This window comes from Seriola dumerili, unplaced genomic scaffold (genome assembly GCF_002260705.1).
Source record: "Seriola dumerili isolate Sdu_G_001 unplaced genomic scaffold, Sdu_1.0 BDQW01000091.1, whole genome shotgun sequence".
NCBI classification, from domain to species: domain Eukaryota; kingdom Metazoa; phylum Chordata; class Actinopteri; order Carangiformes; family Carangidae; genus Seriola; species Seriola dumerili.
In genome coordinates, this window is record NW_019174346.1 from 5,898,720 (window position 1) to 5,925,143 (window position 26,424).

The window sequence follows — 26,424 nt, forward strand, 5'->3', positions numbered from 1 at the left end:
GCCATTATCAATATATCTATACATGCACCACAACCCTGATAGAGCGAGAGGATGTGGCGGTTCCCATCAAACTTATGTCTGTAGTACATCCAGCTAGCCATAGTTTTCTCAGAGACATGGTCAAGTTCAAGTTAGAATTATTATCTAATAATATTACTTGTGGAAAGGAGAGTAAGAGCTATAAAAAAAAGTTGGTGATCCATTAAACAAACATGTTGAAGATATAGAAAGAAAGTGTGGAGGTATGCAGTGCAGAAATTCCCAGAAGGTCCCATATTGTATAAAGTGAGATTTCCATGTCTTTTTTTTTATTATAAAGCAAGTCTAGGTTCTATATTAAATTATAAATCAAATCATAATTACTGTAAAAGTATCAAAGTTCTTAGTCCAGAGAGAAATGCACACAACTCAGGAACTGTGCCTTAAAACGAGCCATCAGGACTTTGTTAACTTTGCGATGACAAAACAAAAAGGCCTGTTGTTGCTAGAGCTCCAGAGAGAAGCCTGCAAGAGGAGACTTAAAACTACACTGAGATGGTTTTTGGTTCTTAAAATAGCAAATATATCTTCTTATGGATCAACACAAATAAAACACTCTAAAAGTGTAAAATATGGGACCCTTAAAATAATATTAAACCATCTTGCGTTTAAAAGGTAAATTTTTTTTGATATATTAAAACAAATTTGAAAAAAGAAACTTATTCGTCAAAGTAATGCATCACTGTAAGGTAAGTACTGCATATGGCACCAGTATTCAAAAATATTACAAGACTCTTTTGATAAGTAATTTTTCATGTACTGGTGATTGAGGAGAAGGTCAGAATGTTATTTAACTCATTGTGAGTTGCTCCGGTATGACAGTCTGCTGAACAGCTACTATGGATGATTAAACACTGTGGTAGATCTAAATAACTCACATCGCCTTTGCGGCCCAGCAGTAAGTAAGTGGCGGTGACCTCATTGTATTTCTGATTGAGCAGAGAGTCCTTGATTTCCTCTGGAGTGAAGCCCATCCCGACCATCACCTCTGAAGAACACAAACAAGCACAGGTAAGAAAGAGACAGTGATACAACAAAACAGCTTGTAACTTGACTACTCTGATCAGTTTTGTATTGGTAAAGACTGCAGAATAGCAGCTGACTGACCTATGCGAGCTGGATCACTGTAGTCCTCAACAGGTTCTATGTGGGGTTTCAGGTCATCCCCCTCATACCCTGAATTTATCCACTTGTCCTTCATGACTTGCTGTAGAAACAGAAATACAGAAAAGCCTCAGCTGTGTTCAAATTTCATGTGAGGTAAAATAAATGTTTGTGCTGTTCACCACTCCTCACCTCTAGGGTGCAGCGTTTGGAGGGGTTGAGCACCAGGAATCGGCGAAGGATCCCCTCACAGTCTGTGGACATATAGAACGGCACGCGGTACTTTCCCCTCAGCACGCGCTCCCTTAGCTCCTGTTGGCCACATCAGTAACATGTAACACATACAGCACATTACAAGTGCAACAAGCCAAACCAGAACCACGAGTCATTACTTCATATGTATTTATGTTAGTTTTAAGATTAGATAAAAACAGCTTTTGCATCAGGCAACAGTCACAGGAAATAATTATCGCAAATACGTCCGCTCAGCAGAGGAAAGACTTTCCCCACTCACAACTATCACAGTTCATTTGTGTTCATTCACTACCAACATATCCAACAGTACATGAAAGTGTTTCACACTGGTCTTAAGTTCTCTGATGAGACTAGTCATTCTGATGTAAGACTGACTGTTGCATAAAAAAAGTAATCTCCAAGTCCCTCACTGCAGGCAGTACGCTGGGGTGCAGTCAGATATGAGAGGGGTTAAATGCACATTTGTCTTCACCCTTTGGTTGAGCTCTGGGGGGCATTTATTGACATCTGCTGGATTTTGGATAAAAACACTATATTTAACTCTATGGTGCAATAACATTACAGAATACAAACACAGAGAAGACAGGAGATCATTATTTAACACTTCTATTCATCAGTGGGAGTGACACTTGGAACAGAAATGAAAAGGTCAGCGTTCGGTACATCTGTTATATCTGACAAGATTTAAATGACAGCTTATTCTGCACCAATAAGAATATGCAGCTAGAATGTGGAAAACCTGATTTGGCAAAAAAAAAAACTACATCTAATTTATATATATCTAAAATGAAAAAATAAAAACCTAAGTAGCTTCACATTTTAGTGGCAGAAATTCAACCAGTTCAAATCAGATTAACTGCATATTGATTAAAAATTAACCATCTGATTTAACAACTTTCTTTCTCATACATTGATTTATTTGTGGCAGCCCACCTCAATATCAACATTGACCACCACATATTGATTTTCTATGTTTTTTTACTACTTCAAATGGATAAAATCTTATTTCACTGTACGCTGTGCACAGGGCATTGATTCGCTCAGGCGCTCCTTGCCCTGCAATCTCTGTCTCCCTCACACTGACAATGGACCCGCCGGACCAGCGTATATATATCATGCGTATATATACATATATGTCGGCTGATAAGTAACAAAATATTGCAGTACAGAAATGCCAAAGATATGTTTTATGTAGTTAAGAAACACTGAAACCATTGCACACTTCGTCCACCAGAGAACACTGACACTGACACCAAATGTCAAATGATTCACTCAATACATGTTGGCCATAATTCTTTAAAGCTGCTATAATTAATATTTTTCAATCAACAAAGTAGAGCCTGACTGATATATCGGACGGCCAGTTTTATTTAGTGGAAATGCTTGGGTCAAGTAAAGTTATATAGGCAGCATTTTATGTATATTTGATCCTTTCTTTTCATTCAAGTTAGATAAATATATACATATTTGTTCTTATGTTTATATATGTGTATGTATATATATATATATATATATATATATATATATATACACACATATCGGCTGATATATCAATATCGGAATTTTTTGAATCCCTAATATCGGTATCTGCATCCGCCCCAAATATCCAATATCGGTCGGGCTCTGTAACAAAGGATCAAATTGTCATGTGTAATGTGATTTGGGTTGCATAAAGAAGCTCTAAAAACCCACTGCACGCTGCCTGTCCAGCACCAAACATCAGGCAAACACAGTTAGCAACTAGCTGGTGATAAACATTGTGGTGCATTTAGCAGCTAAAGAACCAGACGTTTCCTGCAGGAGTTGGTGGACACCAAAAACAGAGCTAAAACAAGAGTTATTATTGGACTTGTAGATTTGCCAGATGGACAGAAGCATGTCTCTAAATGAATGCTAATGGTGCTACATGTCTGCTGGATGTGTGTGATTTGTTAATGTTAGCAATCAGGTGTGCTAACACGTTCACCATGTCAACTTTATATATTTATAAGATGTTCGTGGTTGCAGCCTGTTGCAGGCCCCCGCGTAGATGAAAAGCAGTTAATGCAGGCTTCACATACATTTGGTAAAAAGACTCTCAAATATCAATACAAGCTTCAAAACTTCAGTATCGAGTCAGGTTAAAGTTTCGCTCTCTTCTTTCTCTTTCTCTCTTCTCTATTTCAACCACAATTCACAGCCACTCTTTAAAGGGGGTATATGTTTTTAGTAAATGTTATATTTTACAGTGATTTAATGAATAACAACAACTGTGAACTATGTCAGTCAGTGATCATTAGGCAATCCACATGAACAAAAATGATGTTTTTCAGAAAATCGCTGGAGGAAATGAGACACAAAGGTCCTGGACCACATTCAGGACCAGAATGCCACACCAACACGTCATTCACTGAGTCACCAGGAAGCTACTACATCCCTGGATTTGATCCAGACTATGCAAAGGCCTGTGTTTCTGCACTTTGGGGCCAGGCAGAAATTCTATTATCCACTTTTACTGTAACAGAACACATCACATAATAATAATAATCAAGATAACACTTGAAATCACCCTGCCTCAACATGACGCTCAGTACAGCACACATCAAAATAATAGGTTTTGTACAGCACCACAGAATGGTTCTTCAATCATTAAATACCATATATTATCAAACTCAAGGGTTCAACCATGGACTGTGTAGCGGTCTTGCACTGACAAGTTAAAATATCACACAATTCAAGGCCTCTTTTGTAGAATGGATTAATAAAAGGACATTAAAGGCAAGTGTGAATACTGAGAAGGCAAATTACAACCTTTCTTTGTTGATTCTTCAGGATAGATTTTTCATGTCATGGTTTTTTAAGGTTTTATGAACCAAACCTGATGCCTCACTTTTTTTCTTGACTTAATCAGATGCATTTCAATATAAGTAAAGCCATTGCTGTTACCGTATCTGACTGAGGGATCCTTTAGCCTCTGAGTCTACCCACACAGACAGACACGCAGACAGACAGTCCCTCCTCCCATCCACTTGCCTTCAGGTTCTGCCCATCAAAGGGCAGAGAGCCGCTGACCAGTGTGTAGAGGATTACTCCCAGACTCCAGACGTCCACCTCAGGCCCATCATACTTCTTGCCCTGGAAAAGCTCTGGGGCAGCGTAGGGCGGCGAGCCACAGAAAGTGTCCAGCTTGTTGCCCAGCGTGAACTCATTGCTGAAGCCGAAGTCGGCGATCTTAATGTTGGCGTCGGCATCCAGCAGAAGGTTCTCCGCCTGAGTCATACATACATTGATGTGGAGGAGAAAGAGGCAGGGATGGCCAGTCGAGAGGAAGGGAAGGAGGGTAGAAAAAGGGATGTATACAGAGAACAACACATTGGGGGTGGGGAGGAAGGGGGGAGCAGTGGAGAAAATAGTTGGATGGGGGAGGAGAGAGAGGAATGAGAAAGTAGGTGGACACAAGAATGGGAGTTGTGATGAGGAAAATAAAAAGAGCACGACTGAGAGACAGATGGGGAGGAGGGGGGTGGTGCTTGCATGTTGTCCAACAACACAGATACTGGACGTGACTCATACTGTATATATGTCACTGTGTGTGTTTAGGAATCTTATAATCTACTACAACAAGAGCCAGACTGGGACTGCCTCAAACCCTTCTCAGCTTGGTGAAAAAAAATCAGCCTCTCCACTCATCAGTGCTTTACTGTGTGATTAAGATGCTAAAGGGCCCTTTTCACAGACACAGATTAGGACTAGTCCCAGATTATAACTTTCAGTTTAGTGTAATCTGTCAGTGAAAGAAATGTCCTAGTCTTGGACTAGCCTTAATCCCTCATCTCTGAAAGCAGCCCAAAACATCTTCTGAGCTTTCTCACCTTCAAATCTCTGTGGACAATGTTCTTCGTGTGGCAGTAGTGGACAGCGGAAACAATCTGTGGACATGAGGACACAGACAAATTTGAAGTACTGACAATTAAATGTGAGGACTGGTGCAACGTGGGCAAGAGGTGGTTTATTCGTACCTGTCGAAATTTGGCTCTGGCTTCAACCTCCTTCATTCTCCCATGAGACACGAGGTAGTCAAACACTTCACCTGTGAGATCAGTCCGGTAATAAAGCCATAAGCATTACAGTCATACTGTTATTGATTATACATTGCTGATATACACACTTAATATGAGTCACATTAATTGAGTTATTAATATTTATAAGGTTAACATTTATAAGTTTTATAAGTGCAGTCAAGGCGTCTACTTCAACTTTATTCTCCTCAGGGGAGGAAAATTGTCTTTTAACGATGTTAAAGACTTAAAGGAATAGTTTGACATCTTGGGAAATATGTTTATTCACTTTCTTGCCAAGAGATAGATGGGAAGATCAATACCACTCTCATATCTATCCATTCAATACGAAGCTTAGGCCAGTTAGCCTAGCCTAGCATAAAGACAGGAAACTGCAGGAAACAGCTGTCCTGGTTCTGTCCACAGGTTACAAAATTTACCTATGAGCACATCTAAAGCTCATTATTTAACATGCTGTATGTCGGTTTATTTGAAGTTTAAAGTAAGACACCGTAAATTTGGAAGGAAGAAATAAAAGTTGAATTCAAAGGCAGTAAAATGCACCCTTACTCAGTTCAGTACATTTGGTTTATGCTGCTAAAGTCTTACTTGGTCTGGTATGACCACAATCTAATGTTAGCAGAGTTTAGGTAGATATTGCTGCATAGCTGACATTACTGTGTTGGTTTGCTGATGTTATGCCTCTTGTCTACTTCAATAATTACCTATATTATTATTATTATAGAGCACAGTTATATAATTTCACTTATATTTGTACATTAGCTTAGTCAGCTTTAGTGAAATTCTGCTACGTTTGGACAGAGCCAAGCTTGGTATTTTCCACCCATTTCGAGTGGTAATGCTAAACTAAGCAGGAAAATGAATAAGTGTATTTTGTCAAACTATGTTAAAATATAAAAACATAAAAATATACACTGTGAAACAAACATCCAACCCCATTGTACAAGCTCACTCGTATAAAACAATATGAATCAACAGTATAAAATGAATATTTTAAAATATATTGGAGTATGGGGTGAGAAAAATGTGTGTAAAACCCTCTCGTGTTCTCCTCAAAATATTCTGACTATTCTCCCCTCAAACACAAAAAAAAACCCTAACTCTTTTTATGACCCCCCAGCCCCTCACAAGAATTTTTATACAGTCCCTTAGTCCCTTTTGTATTAATGTAGCAAACTGTTGGATATTGTATTGAATATAATGTATATAAAGATAGAGAGTACATTTTGGTCTTCACAGGAATTCAGGAACCACTACAACTCCCCTATACTTCCTTATGATCTATTTATCTGTGACTTAAAAGGTAATATGGGCCTGAGAGAAAGCCACATTTGAAACTATCTGTGACATTCTCCAAGGTCACCGTGAGCAAATGATATGGTCTGGGCCAGAGCACAGAAAAAAGGGGAATTGGTGAGAAGAAACTGACACAAATAGAAAAATAAGAGACTAATAGAAGCAAAAAGAAAAGGAGACATTAGATGCAACACGCTGGCTTTACTCCTGAAACTGTGTTAGAAGTCTGTTTAAATAGCAGCACCATTACTGCACAGGGACTGCTCACTTATTTATGCTGTGGTTCCATAGTCTATTAAGTTTGAATGTAACACTTATTAGGGGAGAGTCTGCAGTCATCTTTAATTTAAAGATACTGTCTTTCCTATCAGATTAAAAGGAAACACATCTACTGTACGCTGCATTTTTTACTGTACACGGTCTCAATATCTCAGAATTCCAAAATATCACTGGTTTGAATAGATAAAATAGGTAAATTTCACAAATTAAAGTCTAGAATAAGTGATGCAAGGAAAATAAAAATTATTCCAACATAATGTTATAATTTGTTTCAAGAACACTATTAAAACACAATGATGTAGACTGTAAAGTAAAAATTAAAATGTTATGTTAATGTGGGCTGAGATGTAAAGTTCATATTAATTTTCTCAACTGTAAAGGGGATGAAGGTGTATCTCTGAAAGGACATTTAAACATTGGACAAATATGCCAAGAATTACATGAGAATATTGATACCATTCTCATTCTCAATCCATTGAATATAATGCTCAGCAAGCAGACTGTTAGCCTAGCTTAGCATAAAGACTGGAAGCAGGGTAGCCTAACTCTGGGTAGCTGTCCAAAGGTAGAAAATATCCACATATATTAGCAACTTTAAACCGTATTGATGAACATTAATTACGTGTCAGCTGTTTATTTTGTACAAAAATGTCAATGTAAAAACAAGTTGTATTTTTACTAGGGGGTTATATTAAATTTATGTAGTACTTAGACCAAGGTCTCCTACAGCACTGAAGCTTTAGTGTTGTCCCTCACTTGTTAGTTGCTTTTGATAAAAGTGTCTACCAAATGAGTAAATGTAAATGTAAATGTTATGTGCTAGACTATTTCTTGGTTGGGCATAGTGACTTCCTAGAGTCTATGCTGATTGCCTCACAAACTCATATTATTTTTAAAATACATGACACTACTGGTCAAAACATTTTGAAACACCCCCATTTTTTCAGTTTTTATTAAAAAATTCAGCTTCATTTGCAGCTCCAGTAGTCCAGTGAATAACCATAAATGGTACCAAGGTAAGCAATAACTGCATTATTAGGATAATACTGTACAGGACGTACAGGAAGTAGTGCTGTATATTGTTATCAGAATGGTGAGAAAAAGTCAAGAAACAAAGGAGGGCAGACTCTTTGGTCAGGGATTCATCCTTCAGCAAGATAATGAGCCAAAACATTAGAAGAGAAGAACCAGACAGAGGCTCCACATGATGGAAGAGCAGCACAGTCTCCAGACTTAAACCACATCGAGTTGGTTTGGGATGAACAAATGCAAATGCAAAAGTGCATCTGTGGGAACTTGTACAACAGTGTTGGGAAAAACCTTGAACAATGTTTGATTTCCATTGAGGAAAGAACATCACAAGTGTGTTCAGCTGCTGAATGAGTCAAAAGTTTCGATTAAAAGATTTAATATTCCATGATTCCTTTTTTTTTTTTAAATATTTGTTTATTTGTTCTATATTTAATTTTAGAAACTATAAGGCATTACACATGTAGGGCCCTGACTTACACCTGGTGCAGAGTGGCGCAATGCAAGTGTCTTTGCTAGTTTCAGATCAACGCAGTTGTCATTTTCCTTTCCATTGCCCACATAGTGTAAATAGCAAATACATTTGCGCCCATTGGAGCGCCCATGGGTGTGTCGGTCTTTAAATGAGGTGTGGTCAGAAGCATTAATGGCGCACTGCAATTTTGAGCCAGCGGAAAGTGATTGCGTGATTGTCCAACAAAAACCTGGTCTTAAGTCAGTGGCTCAGTATTTCACTGTTATTTTAAGGGGGCATTAAAATGCACCTGCATAGGTGGGTGCACAACGCGCAACGGCACTGCAGAGAAGCGTTCTTTCTTACTACCTGGTAAATCTGCCAGTGTTTCCTGTTCATTACCTAGACTAAGTCTGTCCCACCACAATTTCATAACGAAACGCAAGATTTATTCAAACCTCTCATCATATAACATAAAATATTTTTAACGTTGTGATATGTGCCGTTACTTCTTGGTAGAGCTCACTGATTTACTCAGCCATTCTTTGCCCCCCAGGACGCACAGAGCTATGGCGTGCTTGTGGACTGGGTTCACTGGTCAGTCACAATATGTAATCAACACACCATAAATAGAATCTAATTCTGTGTGAAATACTGCGTCATTGGAGCACCTGGTTTTTAAAGGGAATCGGAGATGGCACTCTGATTGGTTTATTGGATGTTACACCCAAAACACTTCAATGAATAATCAAGAGATTAAGTACAACCTTGAAAGAACCACGTGTCTGGCGCAGCGACAGTTTTTTTCTGCCCTACATGCATTTTCGCCATGCGCTTCAGACCATGCGCTTTGGACCGTTAAAATAGAGCCCATACATTTTTGTAACAACTGGAAAAATTAAGGTGTGGTATAACTTTTGACTGGTTGCATATATAAATACGTATATATTTGGTGGCTGCATCCCTAGAATAATCAGTTTTGTTTGCACAGTACGTATGCTGTATGAACTGTATGTATTATTCTGTTCAAGTGAAGAAAAAACACCTTTGGACAGAAATATACTAGCTGTTACCACTGCCTCCTGTCTTTTGGCTAAGCTAAGCTAAGCTAATGTGGTTCTAGCTTTATATTTTGTATACAAACATGAAAGTGACATCAATCATCTCTTTTAACTATTAGCAAAAAAGCAAATAAGCATATTTCCCAAAATGTCAAACTATTTCTTTAAGCTGTTCAATTATGGAAAGAAATACCCCTCAAATGAAGCAGTGTTTTGCAATTTTACCATTAGCCACTGTGTTTCACCATGCATCCAAATGGAGGAATTAAAATACATTATAATATCGATCACATGATAAAGAATTTCCTGCTGCAGCTGAATTGAAAAGATGACGACAGATGTACCCACCTCCACTGGCGTACTCCATGATTAGGTAAAGGGTCTTATCCGTCTCAATCACCTCAAACAGCTGCACTGTGGGCCAAAACAGAATCAGATTAAAATCAAATATATATAAACAAATCCTGCACATGTTATAAATAATAACACAGCCGTCTGCCAGTCTGTCTTAATACCAAGGAACCTGCTGTTAATGCTGTGGGGGTTTTTGATCCATATGACATTTCAGCTTTAGAAAATCCCAGCTCGTGACCTCTGTATGAGGCCTGAGACATCACTTGCTAGACTCTGGTCAATGAATGCTCTGAAGCTTATTCAAAGCATTATACTTCCGTCTGGTCACACATGGAAGCAAATCTCTCCACACATGGAAACAAATCTCTCGCACACACGCGCAGATGGATACACACAAACATAGAGTCCATGGAGATGTATGTATGTGCCTTACCTATGTTAGGGTGATTTAAGCCTTTCATTATCCGTACCTCCCGAAAGAGCTGGGAAGAAGAGACAGAATATTATAGCATGACAATATGGGTCATAAATAAAATCCAATCACTGCCTCTGAGTGTTGAACACTGTCCATCCAGAATGCAGTAAATCTGTGCTTTAAATTGTAGCGATGAGGGCACTGTTATAGTCATGCTTATAGCAATACATTTAAAATATAGAACCGTGTATGTTCTTGAAGTTGATGAGGGGTTTCATTTTTGACTTACTACCCTTTAGGTCACATGACCCCAGGGAAATGTCAGGTTGTCATGGTTGGCATGTAAAATGAGTATAGCGGACTTTTGTATTTTCCTTTTTAGCAGATCACCATTAGATTTCAACAGCTGAGAGCTTTCACAAAAGTTGTAGTGATTCCTATCGATTGAATTGTAAAAATTCAAATTCTTGCAAACATATAATTCTAATCACATTTACAATAAAAGAGGTACTACGTCCTCTGAGCAGCGTTACTTCTTCAGGCCAGACTGGACACTACAGTGACTCTATATCAGAAAGAGATGAGACTAGCTAAAAGTGAGTCATCACCAAAATCATGAATCTCGAATATTTGAGGCCAAAGACCAGTATTTCCAATAAATTTTAATTAAATAATTTCATAACAAGATGACATAAAAAAAGTATCTGTATTGTCAATGAGAGGATCAAGCCTTTCAATTTGTCAGAAACATAATTTTGCTCACAAATGTGTTAAATCGATGTGAATTGTTTTCCAATTGCAAAATTTAAGCAATTTAAGCCACAGGAGAAGAACTTTAGTTGCAGAATCTGACAAGGTGGACTTGATGATTTACTCCTCTACAGCCCTTAACCAACTTCTACTGAGTCACTTCAACACTGGCACTTGTCCTGAGTCATTTTTGGAGTTTAATAGGAAGATTAACATGGAAAATTAGCATACTGTAACCACAGTTGTTAGCACATTAAAGGAGAACTTCACCAGCTTTACAGATCAAAGTCTGTTTACAAATGTTGGGGTGAAGTACTCCAGAGGGAGCTGCACAAAATCTGATAAATTGCCTCAACTGATGTCACTTGAGTCAGCTTGCAGCATTAGCGGCTATTAGCATAATACCACTGAATTTCTGACCAAATTGTTGGCACAAAGTCGTACTGTGGGTAATGTTGTCACCATGTTTTGGCAAGAAAAATTAATTTTGATTTTTTTTTTTTTTTTTTTTCCAAACTGTCCGTCATGAGTCCAACAGTGTTTTAGGAGTGCAGATATAAATCAGTGAGTCCTCTATTAATACACATAGATTACTGAGGGGAGTGAAGGGAATCTATGTCAAGTAGCTCAGTGCCTGGTTGTTTATTTATCATATAACTTTTCAGCTAATGTGCAATCACTTCTGCTGCTGAGATCAAATTAAGATGACATCGGAGGTTGACCTGTACAAGCAGCCAAATTTATACTTTTGTCACTTCCTGTGTCTGATATTCATCCAAATGAGAATTTGCAAGGGTGACAACAACCAACAAAACCTCCTCACCATTAAAAACAGCATGGACCCCCATACACTAATGCGATGGCTCCGCGGTGAAAAACAGACCAACTTCTCACTGCATGTGATACGTCTACTCTGGGGGATATATTTGTACACTTTGTCAGAGCAGAGCAGGGGATTAAATTTGAGCCAGCTCCCCTGGTTTCATGTATGTAACAGTACAGTCCCTGAGTAAAAGGCCATCGCTGAAAACCAGCGACTCTCCTCCGTGTTGTCAACTCCAACTGAAAAAAAAAAGATGGTGCGATAAGCTTTTCTATCCTCTTTTCTCAATCCTTCCCCCTCTCTTATTTCCTGATGCGTCTCCCTCCATTCTCTCCCCCTTCATTCAGTTCCTCTCGCAGTCTTCTCTTCTAGCCGTGCCCCACAACGTCACTGTTGCCATAGCGACCCAGGTATTAAGACCGGGCTCTTTCCCTGCTTCTCCAGCTGTGCTACAGGGAATCTTGGGATATGTAGTGCAGAAACCTCTCATCATCCAGGCATCCCATTATTTCCGTGCTTGTCATGGCAGGGCTGAGCGACCAGGTCCATCAAAACAATAAACAATCCGCCCAGCAACATGTTGGACTCTGGTCACTGTTAACGCACACACATGCACTGTGGCAATGAGGTTTCTGGCTTTAATTAAAAAAGCAGTATGTAATGTAAATTTAATCTGGGACACAGAATAAAATATACTAATAAATAAAATTCTGACACATATTTTGTTTTGAGGTGTCCTCCAACACTGCAGAGGACAATGTGAAAGTCTCCTCTTGTAATCTGCCTCTGTAATCTTCCCTTCTCAAAAAATCCTTCTTCACGGATGTTGAGGTTTGATTTTCTCATCTGTGATTTCACTTTCCTCTTTTCCTTCCTTCCTCCCCCTCTTTTATCCACCTCTATACATCTCCCTCTTCCCTTCTCCCCTCTACATACATCAACCTCTAGATTATGCTAATATGGGCTCTTTCATGTCTTCAGTACTAAGGATTTTCTCTAGCCCACGGGTATGTAAAGAAGCCTGCTATCATCACCAGCCAATTGTAGAGTATTCTCTCCATTCAGTGGCCAATCCTTCGCCTCTTTCTCCCGAATCCTGTCCTAAATGTTGCACCATTGTCTTTCACCGCAGCCTGTCCGGTCCAAGAAAAGCACCAGGCGTGAAGACGGGATAATATACAAGTTGTGTTTAACAGATCCTGCAAAGCGTCTAATATTCTGGCCAGGTAAAGTAAAGAAGCTCCATTTTCTGTCATGATATAAGCACAAACAATATGATGAGTCAAAGTATCAGGATTAGAGGAAGCCAGCGATCAAAAGGGCAACGAAAATAAAACACTGAAAAGTTGCATTTATGGGATAAAGCCTTGATAATACTACAACAACGCAAGGTCACTGCTGTCGCTGCATGGTGAATACAGAGATTGAGGAAAAGATCAGCTACAAAAAAAGAAATATAATCAAAAGGATTATTTTCTTTAATCAACATTTAATCTGGGCAAATCGTTTGGACATTTTGCTGCTACCAGTAAAGTGGACGATTCTAGGGCCCCACACAATTTCCAGTAGGATAAAGGGGGGGCCCTTAGCAATAATATTTCATGGGCCCTAGAAATCCTCGATATGCCCCTGCTACTTTAATTCTACATTTCACCTCACGTGAAGAAACACTGGTGTTTTTACCATATGTAGCAGGACATACAGACATCTTCCTGTCAAACAAAATCACACACACTCTACACACATATAAAGCACAATTACTTCATCCCTGATTTGATCCTTCTGGTCTGTTCACTTCTTGCCTGCAGGCAGAGGAGCTGAGGGAGGTAGAAAGAGATAAGAGAGAGGGAAGGACAGACTTATGGCTAAAAGAGGGAGACACTTTGGCCTGTATGTGCACATAAGCAGCATCACAGGCAAATATGGGTTTATTGAATGGTGATCTGCGTTCTTTAATTCACATTTATTCCTTCACCACTACGTACTGTAGCTGTATGATGCAGCTGCATGAGGTACACGTGACAGGGCGGAAAAGTTTTTGATTCCTGTGGTTGGGAGATGGAGACATCTGAGCACCTGATCAACCCTGATAAACTGGCCTTCACGTCAGCCATGTTGTGTCTGGATGTGGATGTCTACCGGTCCAGGTCTCCTGCTCCAGATGTCTACAACTCCAGCTGCTGAATCTGAGTTAAGCATGTGTGTCTGCACCACTCTTGAGGCCGATAGCTGCCAAAACCAAAGCGGCCACTGTTCCGCATGTCCCCGACCTTCATGCACAACAAACCTCGAGTGCCCACCATTCAGGCTCAACGGTCAACATGCTGACCAGCAGGAAAAAAAGAAGCCAGCCCATCAAAAGCCCTCCATGTGACACACAGTATGTAAGCTTTTCTAAAGACACCTCTTGCAATGAGACGGCCACCAAACCCAGCAACATCGACCGCAAAATAATTACAGAAGGGAGTGTTAGGGGAAGACAAATGAAGAACATAAACAACAAAAAAAAAAGGATAGGTTGGATGACTGCGGTTTCCGACATGCGTCACCTCCCCTCTCAGGGCAGCGATTAGCCCAGAGAGAGACGAGAGATGACCTCTGGAGCAGAGGCCTCCTCTCACTCCCATCCAGTCCCTAGCACCTGCCAAACAGCATCATGTCCTATGTGCCCTCTCTCTATCAGCTGCTCTCTCGTTCCTGCCCCCTCTGAGGGGGAAAAAACGGAGGATAAACCTGAACCTCTCCAAGTCCCCAGCGGCATATCCGTATTTTGTTGAATTACACCAACGTGATCATGTGAAATCATCCACATTATGACACTATTCACACTAGATACCATTAAAAGTGTTTCATTTTTAACTCAAAGACATTATGCACAGATTCTCCAATCCATCCGTATAAAGAAGAAAAACTCACCTTTTGTAGGCTGGTTGGGTTCAACTGAGTTTTGTCAATGATTTTTATTGCAACCTGGAAAAGACATCAACACGTCACCATTAAAATTCACCTTTGCTTATAATCACCTCCCTACCTGACACTCAGACGTCTTCCCTGCTGATGTCACTGATCCATATCCAACAATAATGTCTCATCATCCAAAAATGTAGATAAATATAATTCAAAGGAGAGCATGAGACTGTTTACCAAAGCAGGTGAACGTGGGCTGAGTACACTGTGAACAGTTCCTCAACAAGCTGTAGTAAAGTCAGTTTGTGTGGTTTTAATCCCTAGTGACTTGCATTGGCACAGCTAACCCGGGATATAATGATGGTGTACTGCCAATTTCAGAAAAGAAAAAAAAATGAAAACACTTCAAAGTGTTTTAGGGCATCATAAGGACACGGCCTAAAAATCCTGAAACTAATCAACACCACTATCTACCCTATTTTAGAGTATACCGGTCCCACATCAAAATAATACAATTTATATCCATTTTGTTGTAGCTCTTTTAACGAAGCCACCATTTGTAAATGGGTTTATGACTCATAAATCCTTCATTAATGCTTTATAGTTCAGATCTAAGCCATTTAATAAAGCAGATTTGGGGTTGCCAGGTTGTAAAGAAGTGTTCATCCTTTCTATTGGGCCATAATGCAGTTAAATGTTGGTAATCCATTAAGAAGGTAGGTGGTCATACAGTCCAATCAGTCAACCTGGCTTTCCAAAAGTTGTTCTTAATGTTTTATAACTGATCTATAAATCTTTATTAAATGGCTTATTAAACATTAAAAAAGCAATTAGTTACAACTTATAAACCTTTCATGAAGTGATACCTATTTATTTCATCATTAAGTATCCAGTGTTTTAACTAGGGCTGCACGATATGCAAAAAAATCATATTGTGATAATTTTGGCAGATATTGCAATTGCAATATGTGTCATGATTTCTGTTGGAATGAGCGTTTTTGCATTTAATTTTCACTGAAAAAAAAAAGGAAAATGATGATGTGATTTTTGTTGAGGCTTGTCCCAACATGTCCCTTTACATCTGGAGAATATGATTTGTAGGCCGGGTGTTTCTGTAGCACCACAATGCTTCATTTACGGCCTGTTGTGACACATTTTACCTTTATCCAAAAAATTGCAGCTCTTGCAATTTGGATTTTGCACTTGGCCATATTGCAATTTTGATTAATTGTGCAGCCCTAGTTTAAACCTTGTCATTCTTCAAGTAACTGAACAATGGACTGAAATCATTTCTATTGAAATAAAGTAAAAACTTGAACAGTGAAAATTATGATAGAGGAGGTTCAATAAGGAGGTAAGATACGACTATACAGTGAAATTTACTTCTTTATAAATATGATGATGAAGACTCGATAATGGACTGAATTACATCTTAAATACACCAGCGACATCAGCAGCTTCTTGCCTTTCTTCACCCTACAAACATAATTTCCTCATTCATCATCTAATCATCCATTCCTGTTGTCCCTCCCCCCTCCCTGGACCTCCAGTGCCCCGTGTCTCACCTCCCTGCCCGTCAGGATGTGGCGGGCCAGCTTGACCTTGGCAAAGTTTCCCTTGCCGATGGTCTTGAGCAGGCGGTAGTTGCCGATGTGCGGCTGCTCGTCAGAGCAGGAGGCGATGGAGTTCCTGCACCGGGCACCCAGCGAGCGGCTGGACTGGCTGGTGGCCTTGTCTGAGCGGCTGGCCCCCAGCGACACATGCTGGAAGAAAATGAGGGGGAGGGGGTTAAAGTGAGCAGCAGCAGCAGTAGTAGGCTGGCAAAGGTCCTCCAGGTCTGTCTGTACCAGTGGAGCACTGATGGTCCACAGAAGCACAATGATCTGGGTGAGCTCCTTCTGTCTCTGCAAGCTAGTTGTGAACTCTGCACAACTAAGAATATGGAGATCCAGAGAGAAACTAAACAGTTTGAAGGCATATGTCCAGGGAACTCCCTATCACACTGAGTATCTGCTGCGTTTGTGGAGTCACTGAGCAGCCACTTGCTTCACAGATGAGTGTACATCTCTGAAAACACGGTTACAATACACAGCCCAGCTTTATAATCTTTTGGTAGACTTGACAAACACAAAGAGGACTAAAGCTGAGCTGAATGAATGCATGCCCTTCACTTCTGGGTTAACAGCTCAAGAACACTTGAACATAATGTTTCCATTTTGGGTTCTGCATCATTGTCGTTAGAGCTCTGTGACTTGACTGCTCGAAGATGTCTTCATGCAGTGTGACAGACTGTAAATTTAATATGTTCACTGCAATGTGAGGTAGCCCTGAAGCTTTCACCGCCCTGTAAACAGTTAGCTGCGCTGCTGCTGCTGCTGCTCCACGTTACCGACTGACGCTGCTCGATTCTGGACCCCGATGCTTCAGAGTATTGTTGTGCAGCGATGATAGAGTCCAAAGCTTGAGTCACTGATAATTTTCAGCCAGTAAACAAAGCAGAAGAGAAAGGGGGGACAACAATGTGCATTTACACAAACAAAGCTTGATGTATTACAGTATGAAGTGGCTTCTTGTCATGTGACAAAACAAGGGAAGATACAGAGGAGGGAAGACAGAGAAGAGATGGTGGGGGGAGGAAAACAACAGGCCATACTAAGACACAGAGAAATCAGGATATCTGATGGAAAAGGGGCAGAAAAGACAGAGACAACCAGAGAAAGGACAACTAGTGGAGAGAGAGAGATGTAGGAGGCGAGCGTAAAAAAGGGAGCAGATGCCGGCACAGTGGTCCCTGGCCAGTCCCACTCCCTGAGGCATCACACTTCCATCCCCCCAGCATGTAATTTTGCTCTCAGCTTCACACACACACACAAATGCAAACACAACCACGCAGCCTTAAGCCCCACCTTCAGACACTCCTATCTTCCCATGCTTCCATTCCTGTTCTCACGCCCCACCTAGAACCAATTTGGACTCTCTCTACAGTCCACATAACCAGTCCCAGCCCAGAGCACTGGAGGCTCTTGCAGTGTGCAGCAGAGTACATTAATCCACGGACTGTACAACGCACATCCAGCCAAAGCCTCACCTGTGCCAGTGTGGCAACGTCCTGTCAATTCACTCATCTGTCATCATCACTTAATTGTAGAGTGATGACAGCAGATCGAGATCCGTTCTAATGGAAGGAACGGATCTGCATTCATAATCAATCATGCACACACACACACGCACACACACACACACCAAGTTACACACACACACACACACCACACACACACAGATACACACACACACACACACACACACACACACACACACACACACACACACACACACAAATCTACTGGCTTAACCATCCCTCTGTGCTGAAAGCTCTGCTAACAAACAGATGGGGAGGGGGGGGGGTCTTGCCAGAAGTGTTTTAGGCAAAGAAATGACATAATGCAACGTCAATCAGTAATGTCACCATTTTGATGTACATTAATAAGGAGTAGGGCTATAGATAGATAGATATATAGATAGATATATATATAGATAGATGGATAGATGGATAGATGGATAGATGGATAGATGGATAGATGGAGTCTACATTAGTGGACCCTGTTATTCTGTCTGTCTCACATGAATAAACCCCCTTGGCTTCTGTCTTTTCTGCAGGCCGCTACTGTTTTCCACTGTACTGAATGTACGGCGCTGTCTGACACCCACTGGCTCTGGGGTTGGGCGCTTTGTAGGCTGCGCAGCAATGGACTGCACATCATTTTACGCAGTAATCCCCTCGCTTCATGCGAACAACCCAGATATTCTCTACACATTTATTTTGGCCTTCTGTGCTCTTGTCCCACCCATCCAATTTCTGGGGAATACACGCGCGCGCGCACACACACATGCACACATACACACACACACACGCACACACAGGAGGCAGCAGTAGCAGCAGCAGCAGCAAGGAGTATTATGTGACATCACTCTCTCTCCACAGCCTTATAATAAGAGGTGACGGCTGGTTTTCAGGCTTTCTGCGCATATCCGCTGAGTGTTATCGTATGCGGATGGACTCATTCCGGGCTGCGCAGACACTCAAGGTTAGCCCATTTTGAAAGAGCCTGCTCCGATAAAATATCCATCCAATATAATCTCCAGAGGCCTTTCATCTAATGAGGAAAAATAGCACCATCTGTGACCCCAGTCTGCACTGTGAATAAAGCCAGTGAATGCAAAAGGCCACAGATATGAGGAGATCTCCGTTTAGGGGATGCACGATTTATCTTTTGCATGCACACAAATACAGGCTATAGGCTGTAATTGCACTTACATGGTCTCCAGTACTCCTGTCGTTTCCAGACGGTAATGCAGATCGAGAAGACATGTTGTTTTCTTTCTCCTTTTTCCCTGAGTAAGAATCACGGTGTATTTGCGCGGATGAAATAAAGGCTCCACAGACAGAATAACATCCGCAGATGCGACCCACCGTCCCAAATCAATCTGCCTCTTCTCCAACCGGCTGAGCCGCGGTCGAGAGGAGACCTCTGCCTATCATGGCAGCAATTGATATCTGGAGGGGGGTGTCCTCAAACAAGCTGCATTTCCACCATGCACTTTGCAAAAATACGGCCGATCAACGATGCAGCAAATGCAATGCAATGCAAATCCCTAGCATCGAATAAGTGCTAAAATGCGGTGATGTTTGGCCGGAGCCCAGCGTCTCTGTGGCGACTCTCCACCCCCTGCCTCATTTCGCCATACAAAACAAACACGGCTCCTTCTGGATGTGTGTCATCTCCGTTTGTCATAATACTGACCGACAGGCTGTAATCTTTCGCTCTCACCCCGCGACGCCAATGCAACCCGCTCCGCTTTGCAGCAGCTCGCAGGAAAACACAGCTTACGGTGCAGCGGGGAAAAAGGCCGAAATGTTCAGAAATCGGTATTCCCGGTCGGTGAGATGCGCACCACCGTCAAGTCAGGAAGGCGACACGCAGACAGCAGTTCCGGTCGTTGGTTTTTGAAGCAAAAGCCTTAATGGCGATCGCATTAATGAAACAACTCATTATCCTAAATAAATAACAAAAATCATTCATATTGCCACTCGTTTTAGTTCGCTTTATCTATTCTATAGTTTATCTATTTTACTGTGGTTTTGTTGTTATTATCATTTTATTAAATGTAATTATTTGTTGCCTACTTATTGTGGCCTGATTATTTAATCCTATTGTTCTGAACTAATTATTTTGATAAAGCAGGTTAACTCTGCTCTGAAAACTACTTAATAAATAAAGTAATTTATTATCATTATTATTATTATTATTATCATTATTATCATTATTATTATTATTATCATCATTAGCTTTTCTAGAGAAAGGCTGTAGTGTAAAACTGTGTGGTTGCAATAAAAAATCGAAATGATTAAAAACACTGAAAATCGAGAGTAGCCTAATACATATCAATATTTTGTAGCAATGGCCCGCTTTTATTACAATGTGCTTTAATCCTGATAAAATGATAGAGCCTGTATACTTTTCAAATAGAGACACAAAGCTACTTTATAAGAGATACAGATAAATATATACAGAATTACATACAGAATTCTATAGTATTAGCCCAAGTACTGCTAAATTTTAATAAATATCCAGAATTATTCGGTTTATATATGCATCATATAGTTATATCATGTGTGCTTATATATGATGCATATATTGGTCCACGTTTCAACCTGCGTTTCACCCCATCCCTGGTGGAAGAGGCATCAGCATCCTGTGACTTTGAGTGGGAATCAGCGGGAACACAAAATGGGTGGATCAACGCCCCATTTCTCCAAAGCGACAAACGTTACCCCTTTATTTTGGAAAGCAAATATTGTAACTTCCTGTCTGAGCCGTCTAACCGTATTTCGCTTGACGCAGTTGAGATGCGCCACATCAGAGATGCTGACAGGTCCAACACAACACAGCCCACTGCCGGTTTTACCAGCGTAGATTTGTGCGTAAATTAGCATAAACTCTCCAAAGATGGCCGAAGTACAGAGCTTCACCATCCACATCTCTGATTCATTTCAGTATCTGCTGCTTTTCTATCATCTGATTCATGACATGTGGCGTGGCAGTGGCCTGCACAGGGACAGGAGAGGTCTGCACTGTGGGTGCCAAGGTTGTTCTCTCATCAAAGCAGATCCTTTAAAAAGACAGAGGTATTACTCCACCACTCAGAGCCTCTGTGATGCTATAAAACCTTCTGAAACTTGACCAAAAGACTGGAAAAAATGTTTTTGAAATTAGTATGATGTGTGTAAGAAATGATTAGAGCATCACTTCACAACAAATATTGTTCATCCAGCCTTGAGCCTCTATACTGGCCTTTATATCTCAACCCTAACCTCTTATCACCACACTGAAAACTGCATGGAAACCCTCAACCATCTGATGAAGCTTTTGGGGGTTTCCTGATACACAGGAGCAGCAGCACTTCAAATCCCCTCTTCTTCTTGGAAGGGCCCATTTGGACCTCAAGGGGTCATCTCTAAGTAGTTGGTCCCCACAGAAGGATCTGGATTTGCAAAAGCTTATTTTGGTATAAAATCATCAACATGTTCACGAGTCTTCTAATGTCTTTATCAAAGGCTCTGATCTGTAGCAGCCTATTTCATCATCTTCATCAAAAGCTCAGTTTCCAGTTGGACCTGCGAGGCAGAATTCATCACTGTAAAGGTGCATACCTGATAATTCCCCAACAACTGCCTTTCTTAGTTTCTGTCAGCTGTCTCCTCTGGGCTTCAGATACCTGACTGGTCATTCTTGTTTTCAGTGGATGGAGGCCTTCTGTTGAGGCTGATACCCAGCCTTTAGATTCTGCTTTTTCTACTTTTATGTCTCTCTTCTCAAGGAACTCTGGTCTCTCATTTCCACTGACCCTCTAATTACTACTGTGATCTTTAAAATGGTGTGCTAATTCTGCCAGACAGTTCCCTCCATCCCCCTCTCCAGACTTCCTTTCGTTTAGTAGGCGGTGGAGCCAGTGACCCAGCATGTGTTCTGGTTAGATGGTGTAGCCCGGGTTCCAACTGCTGCTTTCTGTTATCACCAACAGTATGCATGAGCAGAGGAGGACCACATTAACCTCACAATGACATTGCTAACATACTGATGTTCAGCACAGCAGTTTGTGAAATAGTCACACAATATTATCTATTGATTTGTACACGTGGACACAAATTTTCACTTTTCTTCGAGACACTTAGTTAGACTTTCAAACCAATCTAGCTCAGTTGGAAACATATTTTTTGAATGAATGAAGTGTCACGTTCATGAACAGTAGCAGAGTCACAAAGAGGTGGTTGGGGTGGATGGCGGGGGTACAAAGTCACACCAGAGACCGGGGGTCATATCCAGGGTCCCATCCATGGTTTAGGTGCTAAAGCACTTTAGTTAAGTTTAGTGAAAAATCGTGGTTTTGGTTAAATTTAAGTTTGTGTTGTGTTTAAAGTCACTGTGAACTCCTGACTCAGGGCTGGTTTTGCAGTATTGGAAAAATTAAAATTTTGACCTGGTGATGGTGCTAGATGACAAGTGTTGCCAGATTTGAATAACAAAATATAGCACTTGCATCTAATTTTCCAATCAGCTGATCAGGTGACAGCAGTGCAATGCATAAAATCCTGCTGATCCAGGTCCTTCAGCTAATGTTCACATCAAACATCAGAATGAAGAAAACATGTGACCTCAGTGACTTTGACCGTGGCATGATTGTTGGTGCCAGACGGACTGGTATGAGTATTTCACACACAACTGTCTCTAGAGTGTTTTTACTCAGAATGGAGACAAAAACATCCAGACACATCCAGTGAGCAGCAGCTCTGTGGAGGAAACATCTTGTTGATGAGAGAGGTCAGAGGAGAATAGACAAACTGGTCAGAGCTGACAGGAATGCTACGGTAACTGTGGTGAGCAGAAAAGCATCAGAATGAACAACATGTCCAACCTTGAGGTGGATGAGCTACAACAGCAGAGGACCACATCAGGTTCCAAGAGTAGAAACTTGAGGCTGCAGTGGAGACAGATTCACCAACACTGGACAGTTGAAGTCTGGAAAAATGTAGCCTGGTCTGATGAATCTGGATTTCTGCCTTGTGTCAACAGTCCTGGTGGTGGTGGTGGTGGTGTGATGGTGTGAAGATTGTTTTCTTGACACATTTTGGGCCCTAAATACCAATCAATCATGGTTTGAATGCCACAGCTTCTCTGAGTATTGTTGCTGACCATCTGCATCCATTTATGGCCACAGTTTACCATCTTCTAATGGCTACTTCCAGCAGGGTAATGCTCCATGTCACAAAGGAAAACTCAAACTGTCTCAAACTGTTTTCATGAACACGAGTTCAGTGAACTTCAGTGGCTCCCCCAGTCTCCAGACCTGAATCCAGTAGAACACCTTTGGAATGTGGTAGAACAGGAGATTGTATAGGAGCCATTTCTGTTTGTCTGTATGTGGGATTCCAATTGGGCCAGTGGGTGTCACTATTCTGGGTCAGACAATACAGGTAGGAACCTTTCATTGAGGGACAGGTATTGCTAGCTGGAGAGGGCATATAGTTTTTAATTATTATAAATTTTTGACTGCAACACTGTGCCATCTCATGCCAGGTATGTTGTACTTACATATTGAAATATGTTGTTGTTTGGATGTTTATGGACACTGACTGACGGATTCCTGTATATGTTTTATGGACTACAATGATGAGAAATAAACTTTGTATCAGAAACAATAAAAGGAAATTGAACAATATTTCCACCACACATTAGCAGCTGGTTAAGAAGAGTGAGCACGTCATTTAAACCTGTACGCCTATAAACCCCACAGTGACTTAAAGTTTTAGGCTTAGCCGCTATAGATTGGATTCTACTTAGTTGTAATAAACTGAATTGACATTTGGTTTTGATGGTCATCAGTTATAAGTTGTTGTGCATTGAGCTGAGTCTACTGATGTCAGTGCTCCATCAGTCTCAATGCTACTACTCAGATCAGAGATGGAGTGCAATTTATGCTTGAAACTGCCCAAATGATACAAAAAATTAGCCCATGCAACCTGCCCAAAGCTGGAATAAAGTGACCTATTGGCCAGCTTTATATTTATTGCCTATGGGGCATCCAATTTGGTAACACTGTTCAACAAAGTTATTACAAACCATGTCCGTACCAAATTCCATGACAATCCATCCTGTACCAGATGATATATTTAAACTGAAACCATATGTCAACTATGGCAAGGATGCATCCTCTGGGGACCATGGATTTCTGTATCAAATTCCATGGTAACCCATCCGTTAAATGTTGAGATATTTCAGTGTCGACCGAAGTGGTGGACTGACTGACATACTGACACTGTCATCCCTAGAGCTAAAGATCAGTGTTTTTCATCATATTGGTGCAATACATCCTGTAAATCCAGTATTTCCATCCAGAGGCCACTACAGCAGTTATCAAGGAATACATACACATACATATGTATGTGTATATACATATGTATGTATGCATACATGTATACATATGTATGTATATACACATACATATGTATATACTGTATGTATATATGTATGTGTATATGTGTGTATGTATGTATATATGTATATACAGTATATATATACATGTATATATGTCTCTACCAATATTTTTATCCATCTCAGACGATCTGATCACTTTAACTTCCCTCTGTGTTACTGGTAAGGTCTATGCAGCAACTCTGAGTTGCCAGATTTTTGTGTTTGCTGCAAAATGTTGGTTATTATGATAAAGACTGAAAGACTGGGATCTGGGGAATAGTCGACTGATGTGGTGACCCTCAACTCCAAACTACACATTGTTGACCAGCAGCAGGAGCTGGTGGTGGACAGTGCTGAATCTGAAACCATTAAAAGTTTCAAATGTCACAGAATTGAAAATGTCTTCAATGGACAAAATGACCACTATATCTAAATTTCAGTGGTCATTTTATTCTGAAAATCCTGTCAGCAGCAACATGGACAGACAGACAGGTGAGCTGCTGACTCTCAGCCAAATGAAAAATAATACAAGAGTAAGTTTTTTGATATAATTTAAAGATTAGTTTGCTGAGTAGTGTTTCCCAAATCAACAAACTGAAAGGACAGAGCAAGAGAGTCTCAGGATAGATTCGAACATGGCTCACAGCAGATAGTTGGTTCACACAGAGGAGCTCACTACCTACAGGGTTTTATATATTTATTTTCTTGTAATATTTTCTTGAGAATCTATCAGGTCAAGATTTCTATTAATTAAGAAAAATGGAAAATATCTTTTTAATTAAAATCAGAGAAAAAAAGTGATACAAATCAATTCCAGTGTCAGGCAAATCATATCAGCAAACACATTCAATTCAAGTAAACTGTCTGCAGAGTCAGACTCTTTATGTGCGAATGTGTGCACACATATCAATGAGAAAAGAGAGACCGAGAGCAAGTGCACATCTGACAAGAAATGTCCCTTCCAAAAATAAACCCAAACCCACTCCCCTGCAACCTTGTTTGCTGCACAAATGCCCAACACTTGAGACCCTAATTGCATTCATGCTGTACAAGGAGGAAGCCATCAGGTTCATGAATGATGAACACAAGTAAGTACAATCTATTGCAGAAGCTGATCAGGTTATTGGATTGAGGGGAACATACAACTTATTACTGCACTATTACTGTATTTTGCATCTACAATTATTTATATACTATTTCATTTTTCAATACAATTTTCTTCCCTTTTAATTAAAATTTTCTTTTTTATTGTGTTTTCATATTTCTTTACTGTGTATTGCTTGGACTGTTGTTAGGGATTTACCTCTGTGTTTGAACAGTTTGTCATGTAATACTTCACAAAAGCCACTAGAGGGAGGCAACGTTTAACTAATGTTGTCACTAACCATAATTTGTCTGGATTGGTGAAATTTAAAAAAAAAGTGGCAATACATTTAAAATGTAGTAAATGTATTGATCATTATGTAATACATATGATATTTCATTCTGCGCCTTTAAATAATATCACTTTGTGGGTTCATTTGGTGTCATGCAGATGAAGATTTAAAGGCAAAGCATCTAAAATTTTTCTGCTTTCTGCATAAAGTGCTTGGACACAATATACATGCATACGTATAAGACAGTATAGTCTTACTATCTTGTTGTGCCACAGCTCTGCAGGCCTGTAGGCTTCACTGCCGAGCCTCCTCGTTGTGTTTCGGTCAGGCAGGTGCCCCATTGCCCCCCACCTGTGTTCATGATCTGCACCCGTCAGTGTTTATGACCTGTTGTGTAACACAGACAGAAGAGGGCACACGGTGTTCATTCAGATGCATTGACGAATGTGAAAAAGATGAGTGGGTTCATGTGTCAAAGGTCAAACAGACCAATTGTGAAGTGTTGGAGGGCAGGTTTGCAGCGCACCGTCAGCAGGGGGGCAGAGAGGATGTGGAGTCATTAGGCTCTAACTTTAACTCTCTGCAGATGAAAGATGGATGGGGGGTTCACGAAGGGGTGAGAGAGGCTGCCGACGCCTCATGTTGCATTCATAACACTTTTTGGTTGGTGGTGATTAGGGCTTTCAAATCA

General features: G+C 40.6%; 1 protein-coding gene across 2 annotated transcripts in view; it reads right to left on the minus strand.

Annotated features, from left to right (window-relative positions):
* The window catches only part of LOC111222210 (MAP/microtubule affinity-regulating kinase 4-like), a 28,328-nt gene extending 9,135 nt beyond the window's left edge, over positions 1 to 19,193 (minus strand). For both annotated transcript variants that reach the window (XM_022745839.1, XM_022745838.1), the window contains exons 1-11: positions 19,140 to 19,193; positions 16,390 to 16,587; positions 14,834 to 14,887; positions 10,363 to 10,411; positions 9,924 to 9,989; positions 5,397 to 5,467; positions 5,250 to 5,306; positions 4,411 to 4,647; positions 1,336 to 1,455; positions 1,147 to 1,246; positions 918 to 1,027 (exon numbers count right to left, since the gene is read on the minus strand). In XM_022745839.1, coding sequence (XP_022601560.1) covers positions 918 to 1,027; positions 1,147 to 1,246; positions 1,336 to 1,455; positions 4,411 to 4,647; positions 5,250 to 5,306; positions 5,397 to 5,467; positions 9,924 to 9,989; positions 10,363 to 10,411; positions 14,834 to 14,887; positions 16,390 to 16,587; positions 19,140 to 19,193 — 1,116 coding nt within the window. The remainder of the gene's footprint in view (positions 1 to 917; positions 1,028 to 1,146; positions 1,247 to 1,335; positions 1,456 to 4,410; positions 4,648 to 5,249; positions 5,307 to 5,396; positions 5,468 to 9,923; positions 9,990 to 10,362; positions 10,412 to 14,833; positions 14,888 to 16,389; positions 16,588 to 19,139) is intronic.
* Positions 19,194 to 26,424: the final 7,231 nt, after the last annotated feature.